Here is a 14856-nt window from a genome sequence, read left to right on the forward strand (position 1 = left end):
GGAAAACTCGTAAGTTGGTGCACTCGTAAGTCAAGGTTTCACTGTATATATATATATATACACACAGTCATGTGAAAAAGTAAGTACACCCCATGTAAAGTTTTGACTTTTTCAACATATTTCAACATACAGCTATTTGATCTTCATTTCAACAATATTGATAGATAAAGGTGATATAATATAACAAATATCATGAAACATTTACATTTTGTAGTCCATTGTATAATTTAAATAAACGTCAATCCAAATTTCGCATGTGGAAAAAGTAAGTACACCCCTACATTTATCACGACTTCAAATACCTAAAATTAGAATCAGGTGCACCAGCTCAGGTGCAAATGATTAGAACATTGTTAGAGAGGATCTTGGAGGAACCAGTCTTATTTAAACCTCAACATTTAGTTTGGTTTGCTCTTTGTTGTTGAAGTGTGCGGCGTCACCATGCGTCAATCAAAAGAGCTCTCGAGGCCTTCCAAAAGAATGTTATAGATGCCTACGAGTCTGGGAAGGGATTTAAAAAGATCTCGAAACAATTTGAAATCAATCATTCGACTGTCCAGAAGATCATCTACAAGTGGAGAAGATTCCGAAAAACTGCCAACTTGTTCAGGCCAGGCCGCCCCAGCAAGTTCAGCCCGAGAGCAGACCGCAAGATGCTGAAAGAAGTCTCTAAGAACCCCCAGAATGTCATCACGGGACCTACAGGTAGCTCTTGCCACTGTTGATGTCAAAGTGCACGAGTCTACCATTAGAAAGAGGCTGCACAAATTTGATCTACATGGGAGGTGTGCCAGGGGGAAACCTTTGCTGTCCAGAAAGATCATCAGGGCAAGACGAAAGTTTGCTAATGAACACCTAGACAAAGACCAGCACTTCTGGAACAATGTGATCTGGACAGATGAGTCAAAGGTAGAGCTATTTGGCCACAGTACCAGAAGACATGTATGGCGAAAACCAAAGACAGCATTTGACCACAAGAACCTGATACCAACTGTAAAGCATCGTAGTAGAAATATTATTGTTTGGGGCAGCTTTGCTGCGTCAGGGCCTGGGCAGCTCACCATCATAGAATCCACTATGAATTCTTCATTGTACCAGAGGGTGCTTGAGGATAATGTGAGGCCATCTGTCGGAAAGTTGAAGCCCAACCGAAGGTGGACCTTGCAACATGACAATGACCCTAAACATACCAGTAAATCCACCAAGGAATGGCCGAAAAGAAAGAAATGGAGGGTTCTGGAATGGCCAAGTCAAAGCCAGGATCTAAATCCCATCGAGATGTTGTGGGGGGATTTGAAACGAGCTGTGCATGCAAGAAACCCCTCAAACATCGCACAGCTGAAAGAATTCTGCATGGAGGAGTGGGCAAAAATTTCTCCCAGTCGATGTCAGAGACTGGTAGACAGTTATAAGAAATGCCTACTTGAGGTTGTTTCTGCCAAAGGGGGCAATATCACCTATTAGAGCCAAGGGTGTACTTACTTTTTCCACATGCGAAATTTGCATTTATGTTTATTTAAATTATACAATGGACTACAAAATGTAAATGTTTCATGATATTTGCTGTATTATATCACCTTTATCTATCAATATTGTTGAAATGAAGATCAAATAGCTGTATGTTGAAATATGTTGAAAAAGTCAAAACTTTACATGGGGTGTACTTACTTTTTCAGGTGACAGTATATATGAAAAACGAAGACCCAATCACATCTCTCACCTGGGACTGGAGGGAATAACCAATTAGCCAAAAGGCAATAACCAAAAATGGAGGGAACTTGGGAAAACCACATTTCCAAGCTGGCCTCCAAAGCCAGTCGCCGGCTGGGCATCCTCCGTCGTGCGAAGTCCTTCCTTGGCACACCTGAGCTTCTCACCACATACAAGGCTTTCATCCACAGCTCAATGGAATACTGTTCCCCCCTCTGGGCTGGTGCTCCTGCCTCACACCTCGCTCGGCTTCACGCTGTTGAAACCAAAGCTTTCAGAATCATTGGAATCTCCTGCGATGAAGTTAACTCCGAGGGCCTTTCACTCACTCACCGCAGGCAGGTTTGGTGGTCTTTCTGTCTTCTACCGACTCCTCTCCGGCCTTGCTCCCCCAGCTCTCTCTGTGCTCTGTCCCCCCCAATATTCCTTCAGGTCGCACAAGATCTGCCTGCAACCCTCTTATGGTTAAACTGCCAAAATCTAGGCTCTCTGCTCACCTTCACTCTTTCATTCCCCTTTTCTCCTGCCTCTGGAACAAACTCCCCCACTCCCTTAAATCCCACTCCTCCCTCCAGGTCTTTAAAACAGCTTTTCACCACCATCTCTTATCTTCCCCCATCCAAAACCTTGATCTTTTCTACTCCCCGCTAATTCACCCCAGATACTTTTTTTTTCTTTTTTTTTTAAATTCCAACTTCTTTCCTGGAAGTCCTTGCAGTGTTCATATGTTTTATACCTCTCCCACCTCCCCCTCCCACATTTCTCCCAATGTCCCTGCTCTCAAATGTTGTGTTTGTGTCCTTCCCCCTCTCTCCCCATCTTGTCTACCGCTCCCCTTATTTTTTGTGTTTTATGTGTCGGTTTTTGACTTTTGTGTGATTAATGTTAGCTCTTTCACGAGCCTCGATCTTGTATACAAAAACAACAACAACAAAAAACTGGAGTCACACAACAAAAAATGGTTATTCTCTCCAGTCACAGGTGAGAGCTGTGATTGGGTCTTCGTTTTTGATCGACAGCAACACACCACTATCAACTCGTCGTGAGTGGGTCTTTGGTTTTCATTTATATGTTGACTGCTTATGTGTTGACTCATTTATATGTTGACCCTCCACTCCTCAAAAAATCAACTTCTTTTTCAAACTTAAAAAAAAAACATTCCTGAGATTCATCAGCATTCACTGATGAACCTCTGAAAGTTTGAGGAAGATCCATTTGGCCATCTCTGAGAAAAATAGCAACAGAGAGGCACACAGATAGACAACCATCTCTGTTATAGTATCGATTTTTGTGTCCAGCTTCTTAATTAATAGGTCGCGTAGTATGTGGTGGTCAGATTGGTATGCCGTATGCCTCCCATGTGTTTGGGGATGTGGCTTTCTAGCAGTGAGGAGAAACATTTTGTTCATGGTCGTACAAAATGTTTTCACTCATTTTCACTTATTGGACAAAGCACCTGGATTTTGACCAAACTACGTGAACCTAGAGTCTGCCAATTGCATGTGTCATCACTTCTTATCCAGAGAGGCACCGCTGTGGGAGACATTAACCTTTTTGTTTAAAAGATAACTTAAAATCATACTTAAATTGGGTGAGACAACTTTCTTAATGTTTGGTCAAAGTCGGTCGTGAATGGAATTATGCATTTTCAAGAAAACAAGCTTGTTGCGTTCTAAGGTTCTCTGGCTCAGGTTAGCAGGTAATTGTAATTTCAACTTTGCTGTCTAAGCACGAACTGGTGGGTTGCTATGACAACAATGAACATAATTATACTACAAAGGTAGGTTTGAGCTCCAAATGTGTCATGCGAATCAGGTCAACCTTTCGTGACAAATCTTACCCCAGCCAAGACAGAAGAAGAGCCATTTTCGCAGCTTGTTGCTCGAGTACGTCATGACAACAACTGTGTGCAGGTAGCATCCCTCAGCGAACATCCAGAAAAAGTTTGTGAGGAGGAAGTAATTGTAGAAGGTGACAATCATCCGGCACCATGGCTGCAAAGAAACACCACTATTAGACCATAAACATTGAAATGCAGCTGAGCATGTCGAGGCAAATATCGAAAGGCAAGATACGATATTTATACTCATGTGTTGATTCATTGATTTATTCTCCATTGCATGGTCATCATGGACACCTACGTCAAAGGCTCAAGCCTTCCCGCCCCCATCTCCCCCCGCCTTCCCATGCCTCCTCCCTCCCAAGTCCTCTCCCTCCCACAGATCTTCCGATGTCCTAGTGCTCTGCTGTTGTACTTGTGTGCTTCCCTCTCTCTCCCCATCTTGTCTCCCGCTCCCTTTATGGTATGTTTTGTGTGTCCGTTTTTTTTTTGTGATTGATGTTAGCTCTTACACGAGCCTCGATCTTGTATACAGAAAAAAAAAGAAAAAAAGAAGGCGGTAACAAAATGAACTAGAACGAGAACTTCGGTAGAGAATACCTTCGCAAGGCTGATTAGTTTAAGTTTTTTATTCCACTCATATGTCATATCTGGGTGAAGACCTGAACCTAAATCTAATCAGCTTGTTCTTGTCACTTACCCAACTCATCGACCTTGTTTTTGTCATAAGTCGTCCACAACTTTTTGCGATATCGTGCTATATATCATTTTTGGCCCCATCTCTCAATGGTGAAGAATCACATTGAATAATCACATTAAAGAATCAGAGATCGCAGACCCTTGCCAGGACGTGTCTTCGTAGTTTTTGAGGCTTTTGTGTTAAAACAAATATGGCGGCCGAACCACGTGACCGATGACATCATTATTTGTTTTCCTCCACCAATTTATCCATAGATGACGCTCAAGAAATTTCATCTTGATTGGTTGGAATTTTGTACTTGTTGAATTATGACGTCATAATGGAGGAACCTATGACATCAGCATTAACAAATATTATTCCCCATGGAGAGTTCTTTCCAATGAGCCATGTCTCATTTTTATGCCTCCACCGACAAAGTCGCCGGAGACATTATGATTTCGGATTGTCCGTCCGATGGGCTAAACTTCGTTTTTCTCAGCAACCATATTATGTCAGATTGAGACGAAACTTTCAGGGTAGGAGTGACACCCATGCAGAATGTTTTTCTGATAATTGTGACATCATAGGTCACGTGGTATGGCAGCCATATTGGATTACAAGCAAATAATTCAAAATATATCTCTCAGAAACCGCTGAATGGAAAAATTTGAAACTTGACACATTGTCAAGTACCCCAAATGGGGAACAAATGCATAATAATGATGACATCCTAGGTGAAGTGGTATATCAGCCAAAAATGTTTTAATCGAATTCCTTATCCTAAAAATCTGAAATTGCATGCACATGATCCATTTCTATTGAAATATTAAATTTATGACATCATAGGTCACATAGTTTGGCAGCCATATTGGATTGAAGGAAAATATTAAATAATTATATCTCTGAAACCACTCACCCTATCTATGCAAAATTTCACAAATATCATCTAACAGCACTGTTGCATATAGTTTGAAAAATGATGATGTCATAGGTCACGTGGTTTGGCAACCATCTTGGAAAGAAAAACGAATCTGATATGATCAACACGAAACTTCACAAACGTGATCCCCTACCCATACATATGCAGAGTGATGGCATCTACCCGTTGTGGGACTATGCGGAGGCATATTGGCGACAAAGTTGCATTGTTCTAGTTTTCTTGTTGATCCACAATTACTCCAGTGCACTTTAAGAACTGGAGTAATAATCCAGTGAGACATCTATTTGAAATTTCATTTAAACTTTTGAAAGGGAGAGACAATTAAACACTTTTCACAGATTTTCTCCTGCAAATATATCGTCAACATCAAAAGTTCAAAACTTCCAGAGAACATTTAACACTTTGAGTACGGATGACGTCCAGTGCCGTAACCCGTGAAAAAGTTTTGTGTACGGATGACGTTACTACACGTCATCGACTATACCTATAAATAGATCGTCAGTACGTGGTTGCATTCCCGTACCAAAATGCCAAATTGATCCCATACCCGGGGTATTTTTATCAAAAAAAAAATCCTGTACTCAAAGGGTTAATGATCAACACTGGAAACAAACACAATGTTACACGAATTAATGTTATGCTTGAGCAAATAAAACATATGCGGTTCTCAGATGCTATCTTTGGTTTGGGGGCGGTCTGTGATTGAAGAGCATGTGAAAATTGAAGGGGATGTGGAACTTTCATGTGGTATGGTCATTGCCTCCTAAAGTTGATTTATCTAAAAATTAAAAAACAGGTTTTGTTTCTCTGATCAAGAATTCTGACTTTCTGTCCAACATAGAAAGGTGGAGCATTTGGAACAGCGTGTTCATCGTGGGCATGCTTGATGTTGTCTGCCTTTTCCGTTAGTTGTATTGAACGTTTCTGCAGTGTATCATCATATGAGTTGTTGCTAGGTAGGGTGGTGTAGACTGGTCTACCGAAATTAATTTTGGCTGGTGCAGGTAGGTTTGTGTCTGAGTGTAGCTCACAAATTGAACATGTTGACCTGACTGGCGGCATTTCTCCACAATGACTTGACTGTCCAGACCATTTGTTCCACTTACCATTGGAGTGAAGAAGTTGGGGTTGGGGAAGTCGGGTGCTTGATGGACCATTTGGCACACATGCCGTGATGTGGTTTCCCAGTGAATACATGACTTTTGGAATGACGTATGGATGCCAAAAGAGGCCTTTCGAGCATGCGCCGTGTGTGTGCTTACACCGACTTGTTTCTGCTCCCTGGGCACTTTTAACCAGCCATTGCTGGTATGAAATCTGTAATTCAAATAGATTTTAAGCATAATTTTCAGCATTTAAAAGAAGGAGTGGCAATTTCAAATTAGTCAACCACAATTGTTGTGTTCATGAATGCAAATCAGGCTCACGGAAATATAGGAAAACGAGAAATTTCCTTGATTGAGAGGTGTCGGATTCGTAACATATCCTGCTAGTACATTCTAGCGTCGGCTGTGGATATAACAAACATACTGTACACATGGACGATTCCACTCTCAGCAATAGATGCAAAAATGTAGTATAATTTATTGTGGCTCCGGAACCAACAAACATTATATTTATAATAGCCCTCACAGCTCCCCCACTTTCTCAACATGATTAAGACTACATGTATGGGGCATTCATACACAGCAGTTCTCGCAGAAGTGCAGCTTTATCATCAAAATTGGGGATGTAGGATGAGACATAGTTAATGAGCTTCGGTAGGTCCTCCATATCTTGGGGAGTCGGAATTGCATGGATAAACTCTATTAATTCTGGGTCTCGGTGTACACCAGTGTCTAAGTACACTGAAGTCAATTTGGTTCACTTTGATTTGGCCATTCTTGCTGTTTAAGACTAGTTGCTCCTATTTCTAAAAGGCGTAGGAGGTTAGCATCATGTTCTTCCTCAGTCTGGCCGAAGACAGCGATGTCATCAGCAGTCCCCACGTACCAGGGAACTTGCTTGATGTTGGCCATATCCTGCTGGAAGATGTCCTGATTCACAGATAGCCCTTGCATAGCTGGTTGGGTGAGAGTATTCCAGCGATCACCATACGTCTGTTTGATTGTTTGGAGAGGAAAGGTGTTTGCAATGGCACCAGTGTCAATATTCCTCTGAAGGTGTTTGTGGCCCAGGTCAGGACAAATGACATCTCGTGTGGTGTTAGCTTTGCCTGCCTTATATGGCTGTATGGGGGACATGCACATATCGGATATGGTGATGCAGTAGAATAAGCCTTGCTGTGGTTGGTCATTATCGTGTCCTTATGTTGAGTAGTCCCGTTGCGGTAGATCATCTCTCATTATGTACATGCGCCAGTAACTTTCAAGGCTCTTTGAACTGTCGCTTCTTCTACACAGCTTTGCTGTGAGACGAGTCATGCTGTCTATTAGGCAAGTTGCTTCTGCATTGCTGGCACTTTGATTTCCGGCAATATTTCACCCAGTGCACATGTCATTGCGCGAAAGGCACCTGTGCTACTGGTGTGTAAGATCACAATTTGTGCATGCTTTGTAGGTTTTCTGGATAGCATCAACTGCAGTGCTGCTGTCTGCAAGGGTTTGTGGATATTTTTTTTACTGGCAGCCACAGCTTCGTATTTGCGGCCCTTGGAAAGCTCATCGGCTGTGAAACTCATCGGTTTGTCAAGCAGACCATTTTGAAATGCATAAAACCGAGTGGAGGCAATTACCAACTCCAGTACGCATTTGTCTAGTTCAGCGGGCTGAAAGTCGCAGTGTTTAGCTTTATCACGACGTCTTGTGACAAACTCATCAAATGCTTTTCTACACTTTTGCCTGTATCCATGATTACCTTGATGTTTCCTACACCGATTAAAGCAAATCCTCTCCCCCAAATCTTCCTTGTGGGTCCATCTTAACCACCCCCTGCATTCTCCCTTACCCCTCAACCTTACCCACACATCCCTTAATTGTTTCGTCTCCATTTATTTTCTTCCTTGGCCCCCACTTTCTACTGATCCTTTTGTCCTGTTGCAGCATGATCCATTTCGTGTTCTAGCTCTTCCATGAGCCTTAATTGTGTAGACAAAAAAAAATAACATCCATAATCTGTTAGGATAATTTTAACCATCATCTGTTGGCCTCGGCGCATGCATTTATTCTTTTGAGCTCTTCGTTTGCCAACAGCTATTTTTAATTTTCACTGTTATCTTCCTCTGGTCAGTGACACAATTATCCACAGGACATGGAGACTTTCGCTGCTTAATTTTTTTAATTCTTCTGTCAAATTGGATGCATTCCAATGCATTTCTAGGTATTTTGCCATGGTGAGTTGGTGTGCGGACTAACCTGAACCAAAATCTAATAGTCTTATTCTTGTCACCCAACCCATCCACCAAGTTTTGTCATTTTTTGTTCACAACTTTTTGAAATATGGTGCTATATATCCCTGGTGTCCCTGGGGTATATATATAATCCCTGGTGTTGGGCTAGCGGCTAGGGTGCCAGCTTAGGATTACCAAGGATCCTGGGTTCGAATCCCGGTCGATCGCTGAATTAACGCCAGGGGGGTTGACTCAGCCTGTCATCCTCCCGAGGTCGGCAAATTGAGTACCAGTACACTGGTAATTCCCTGTTTATCGTAAAAAAGGCGACAAACAGGGTTGGCGGCAGGAAGGGCATCCGGCCGTAAAACATTGCTTCAAAAAGGGGACCAAAAAACAACAACAACCACGGTCCCCGAAAAGGCCAAACCCCGCTTTGCAGGGAAAAATGGCCTCTAAACGGGGGGGTATATCGTTTTGGCTCCATCTCTCAATGGTGAAAAATGACTTTAAAAAACGAAAAAAAATCCTATCTGTATCGAGATCTTCACCAAACTCGAATCAATTCGTCCTTGTCAAACCCCAAACTTGTCTACCATATTTCGTTCGAATCCGTCCACAACTTTTTGAGATATCCTGCTCACAGATAAACAAACAAACTGGCAAACAGACAGGCAGACAGGTGTGAAAACATAACCTCCACCTTCGGTGGTAAAGTTAATTACAGAATATTTACTAAAATCCATAAATGCCAAACGATGAAGCAGTTATTGGTAAAAAGTAGACTTGGTGAAGGAAATAAAAATAATCTCATTGGGATATTCTTTCTGGAAAAGGACAGCGTGATGAACATTAATAAGTGGATTTATTGAAACTAATGATGCATAGGACTGGAAAGTCTGATGTTTTAATGAAAAACTGATGATATATATGTCTTGGTGTACATTGCACTGGCCACTGCATGACCTTTGGGGTGGTGTTCAGGTAATTAGTATTACATCAAGTTAAGTTCATGTTACATCAGGTCTAGTTCATGTTACATGAAGTCGAATTCATGTTAAATCAAGTCAAGTTAATGTTACATTAAGTTTAATTCATGTTTCATCAAGTTAAGTTCGTGTTACATCAGGTCAAGTTCATGTTACATCAGGTCAAGTTCATGTTACATCAGGTCAAATTCATGTTACATTAGGTCAAGTTCATGTTACATCAAGTCAAGTTCATGTTACATCAGGTCAAGTTCATGTTACATCAGGTCAAGTTCATGTTACATCAGGTCAAGATCCAACATCATGAAGAAGAGGCGAGTTAACTAATTAAAAATTGCTGATCTAACTGGCTACCAGAAAAAGCAATTGATGGTAAACCACCTGGCATAGCCCTAACTCTTGCCCAGGAAGTGGTACAGCAGCAGCGGCGCGCTGTATGTAGTATGGTCCAGCACAATGACGATGATAAGTTTGGGTCGTTAAATGAAAATTATGTTCAGAATTATGATTGTATGCGTTTAGAGAGTTTTCACATCCAAAACTACAGGGTTCATAGAACATGTTACCACATGCAGTGTTTAAGTTTATACTTACATTTAAATATAATAATGATACTAAACTTCGTTTTAAAAAAATCCAGAAGTTTAGCGCTCTTGAAGCAATCTTATACACCACCCTTATACCCTACCCTATTTAATAAAATGAAAGGGTTTGAAAGTGCAAATAAGGCGATTTGCGTTCCACAGTGTTCAAGTATATAATTCAATTTAAATGAAATAAAGATTGTAAAAGTCGTATGAATAAATTAATTGGGGTTTTTTTTTTGGAGACAGAATCGAGTCTCATGTAAGAGCTAACACATTGAACATGAAAACATGCACAGACACATAAAACATACAATGAAGGGAGCGGGAGACAAGAGGGGGAGAGAGAGGGAAGAATACAAACACACAACATTATAGAACAGGGACGTCGGTAGATCTGGGGAAGGGGGAGGGCTGGGGAGGAGGGAGTGGTACACGGTATAAAGCAAATGAACACTACGAGGAATTTCACTACTAGTAATTTCAGGAAAGAAGTTGGGGATTGAAAGAGGTGTATTTGGGGTGTTTTAACAGGGGTAGAAGACATAAAGATTTTGGATGGGGGAAGATAAGAGATGGTGGTGAACAGCTGTTTTAAAGACCTGGAGAGAGGAGTGGGATTGAAGAGAGTGTGGGAGTTTGTTCCAGAGGGGGAGAAAAGAGGAATGAAAGAGCGAAGGTGAATAGAGAGTCTTGATTTTGGCAGTTTCACCAGAAGATGGTTGCTGGCAGATTGTGTGCATCCTGCAGGAATATTTGGGATACAGAACACAGAGAGAGCTGGGGGAGCTAGGCTGGAGAGGAGTCGGTAGAAGACAGAAAGACAACCGACCTGCCTGCGGTGAGAGAGTGAAAGGCCCTCAGAATCAGCTTCATTGCGGGAGATTCCAATGATTCTGAATGCTTTGGTTTCAACCGCGTGAAGACGAGCTAGGTGTGAGTCAGGAGCACCAGCCCAGAGGGGAGAGCAGTATTCCATTGAGCTGCAGATGAAAGCCTTGTATGTGGTGAGGAGCTCAGGTGTGCCAAGGAAGGACTTCGCACGACGGAGAATGCCCAGTTGGCGACTGGCTTTGGAGGCCAGCTTGAAAATGTGGGTTTCCCAGGAAAGATCATGGCAGATAGTGAGACCCAAAAGCTTGAGTGACAGAACTTCTTAAAGAGGATTGTTCAGAAGGTAGATGGGAGGGTTGTCCAGACGGTCTTTTCGGAGAGACAAAATGAAATTTGTCAGGATTGAAAGACATGTTCCACTTGTTTGACCAGTTTGTGATATTGTCCAGGTCTGCAGAGAGTGAGGAGGCTGCAGACTGCCGATCTGAGGGATGAGGAATGGAGCGGCAGAGAGTGGAGTCATTAGCAAAGACATAGAGAGGATTTTCCAGAGAGTCGGAGAGATCATTAATGAAGACCAGAAAAAGCATAGGGCCCAGAACACTGCCTTGAGGAACTCCAGCCTGAACAGGAAGGTGAGATGAGAGAATTCCATGCAGGGCCACATGTTGACGTCGACCAGAAAGGAAATCTGCAAGCCATGCGTGGAGGCTTGGGGAGATGAGAGAGACAACGGGTTTTAACGCCGTTGAAGCAGTGGCTATTATTACACCACCCTATCTATCCAGGATGTTGCATTAGTTATTCATGACTGTTGTGTGTGTCCTTTATGACATCTGAACAGTAAATTTCCTGTTTGGAATGTTTTTCAATTTTGTTTGACTGCCAGGCAAGCAGACAGAGTTAAATGTGCAATCGGGATTAACTCAAAGACAAAGTACCGATCTGTAAAACAGCAGATTTGTTTTCCGATTCATGTTTACAATTTTACGTTTAATTTAAATGCGTTGTTCCTCAATCATAAATTGATGTTTGTACACAGACAGATGGACAGACCTGAACCAATGCAGATCTGATAAATGAGACATATCCTTCAATCCTGTGGGAAAATCTTCATCTCATCGTGTCCTTTTCGGAAGGATTATCAAACGATCCCACCTATCTCTTTCCTTGGTCAGCAAATGTAGGAGACTCAGTCTCTTGAACTCTTATGCCTCACCATCAGGCATGACCTTTCCTGAGCCTCCGATATGACCTTTCTTGAGCTGGCCTCCAAAGCCCACTGCAGACTGTGCATCCTTTGTTGATCCCAAGTCTTCCATTGGACAGTGCGAGCTACTTATAGTCTAGGAGACCTTTATGCTCAATGGAGTGCTGCTCTCTGCTATGAGCTGGTACCCCAGCATTGCATCTGTCTCTCCTGGATTCCGTAGAATTAAAGCTCTCCAAATGATTGAAATCTCCAGTGACGAGGCCGAAGCACAAGGTCTGCCATTCTTGCATCGCATACATGTCAGTGACCTCTCTGGATTTACTGCATATTTACTGCTCCAACTCTCTGCTCCCCTCTCCTCCAACCCCTCAGCTAATCCAGGACATTCTTATGGTAAACCTCTCCTGGTTGAACTCTCAAAATCCAAGCTTTCCTGCTTTCAGTACATTACCTTTTTATGCTCCATCATCATGCTCATGCATGATGTATGCCTATAGTATAGGCATTGTACAATAAACCACCCCATCATAATTCAATGTCCACCTGTTCTGGCTTCCCGAGTGATCTCTTGCTGTGTGGATGTGCATTCACCCTGTCTTGCCTTCTTATCTTCCATATTACCATTCCTGTCCCTGGGTCGTGTTAGCAATTTGGAAGCGTGACTTGTAAGCAAGCATAGAATTGAATTGAATCAAGTTGAAATGAATTGAAATGGAATGGTTTATTGAAATACTCATAGCAGCCCAGGGCTGAATTGTGAATACTTTACAATGTTATACATAAGAGGAGGTCAAAATGCAATTGGAATTTAACATACTAGGAAAAAACATAGCACAAAAAATTCACCATATACATTATCAACATTCACTGTATAAACTATCGATAACATTGACAAAAAAACGATAAAGGAAAAGTCACATTAAGAGCGAAAAGGCTTCTTTTTTTTTTTTTTGTGTACAAGATCGAGGCTCGTTAAAGAGCTAACATTAATCACACAAAAAGTCAAACCGACACATAAAACACAAAAAATAAGGGGAGCGATAGATAAGATGGGGAGAGAGGGGTAAGGACACAAACACAACATTTGAGAGCAGGGACATCGGGAGAAATGTGGGAGGGGGAGGGCTTGGGGGGAGGTGGGAGAGGTATAAAACATATGAACACTGCAAGGACTTCCAGGAAAGAAGTTGGAATTTCAAAAAAAAAGTGTATCTGGGGTGAATTAGCGGGGGTAGAAAAGATCAAGGTTTTGGATGGGGGAAGATAAGAGATGGTGGTGAACAGCTGTTTTAAAGACCTGGAGGGAGGAGTGGGATTGAAGGGAGTGGGGGAGTTTGTTCCAGAAGCGGGAGAAAAGGGGAATGAAAGAGTGAAGGTGAGCAGAGAGCCTAGATTTTGGCAGTTTAACCATAAGGGGGTTGCAGGCAGATCTTGTACGACCTGAAGGAATATTGGGGGGACAGCACAGAGAGAGCTGGGGGAGCAAGGCCGGAGAGGAGTCGGTAGAAAAGAGAAAGACCACCAACCTGCCTGCGGTGAGTGAGTGAAAGGCCTTCGGAGTTAGCTTCATCGCAGGAGATTCCAATGATTCTGAAAGCTTTGGTTTCAACAGCGTGAAGCTAAGCTAGGTGTGAGGCAGAAGCACCGGCCCAGAGGGGGGAACAGTATTCCATTGAGCTGCGGATGAAAGCCTTGTATGTGGTGAGGAGCTCTGGTGTGCCAAGGAAGGACTTCGCATGACGGAGGATGCCCAGTCGGCGACTGGCTTTGGAGGCCAGCTTGGAAATGTGGTTTTCCCAAGAAAGATCATGGCAGATAGTGAGACCCAAAAGCTTGAGCGACAGAACTTCTTGGAGAGGATTGTTGAGAAAGTAGATGGGAGGGTTTTCCAGTCGGTCCTTTCAGAGAGACATTGTAAGAGTGTGAGATTTGTCAGGATTGAAAGACATGTTCCACTTGTTTGACCAGTCTGTGACTTTGTCCAGGTCTGCAGAGAGTGAGGAGGCTGCAGACTGCCGATCTGAGGGATGAGGAATGGAGCGGCAGATAGTGGAGTCATCAGCAAAGAGATAGAGAAGATTTTCCAGAGAGTCGGAGAGATCATTGATGAAGACCAGAAATGGCACAGGGCCCAGAACACTACCTTGCGGAACTCCAGCCAGAACAGGCAGGGGAGATGCGAGAAATCCATTCAGGGCCACACGTTGCCTACGACCAGAGAGGAAGTCCGCAAGCCATGAGTGGAGATTTCCATGGATACCATAGGAGGAGAGTTTGGTGAGCAGAGCTGGGTGGCAGACCGTATCGAAGGCACGTGATATGCCAAGTGAGACAGCTCTGATTTCCTGTTTGGCATTGAGGACCTCCATCCATTCTTGAGTAAGCAGAAGCAACATGTCCAGAGTAGAAGGACCTTGTCTGAATCCAAATTGATGATCAGAGATCAAGCCATTGGAGAAGAGGAAGGATTTGATATCCGAAACAATGATGGATTCCATGACTTTGCTGATAATTGGAAGCAGGCTGATTGGTCTGGAGTTGCAAGGATCTGTTTTTGCACCTTTTTTGTGTAAGGCGGTAATTTTTGCTGATTTCCAAGATGCTGGCAGATGACCTTGAGCAAAAGAGAGGGTAAAAAGAACAGAGAGTGGGTGAGCTAGAGCGGCAGAGCAGCAGAGCAGGATTTTAGGACCCGCGGGCTGATGCCGTCTGGTCCAGTTGCAGAATCAGAGTCGAGGT

At 42.8% G+C, this 14856-nt stretch overlaps 1 protein-coding gene across 1 annotated transcript in view; it reads right to left on the reverse strand.

The window, feature by feature from the left end:
* Positions 1 to 14856, reverse strand: part of LOC137429437 (corticotropin-releasing factor receptor 2-like) — a 189965-nt gene that overhangs the window by 87667 nt on the left and 87442 nt on the right. Inside the window, exon 6 of the mRNA XM_078781061.1 lies at positions 3551 to 3704. Within this exon, the coding sequence (XP_078637187.1) occupies positions 3551 to 3704 (154 nt within the window). The remainder of the gene's footprint in view (positions 1 to 3550; positions 3705 to 14856) is intronic.

Source organism: Myxine glutinosa, chromosome 6, assembly GCF_964187855.1.
Source record: "Myxine glutinosa chromosome 6, kmMyxGlut1.1, whole genome shotgun sequence".
Taxonomy (NCBI): domain Eukaryota; kingdom Metazoa; phylum Chordata; class Myxini; order Myxiniformes; family Myxinidae; genus Myxine; species Myxine glutinosa.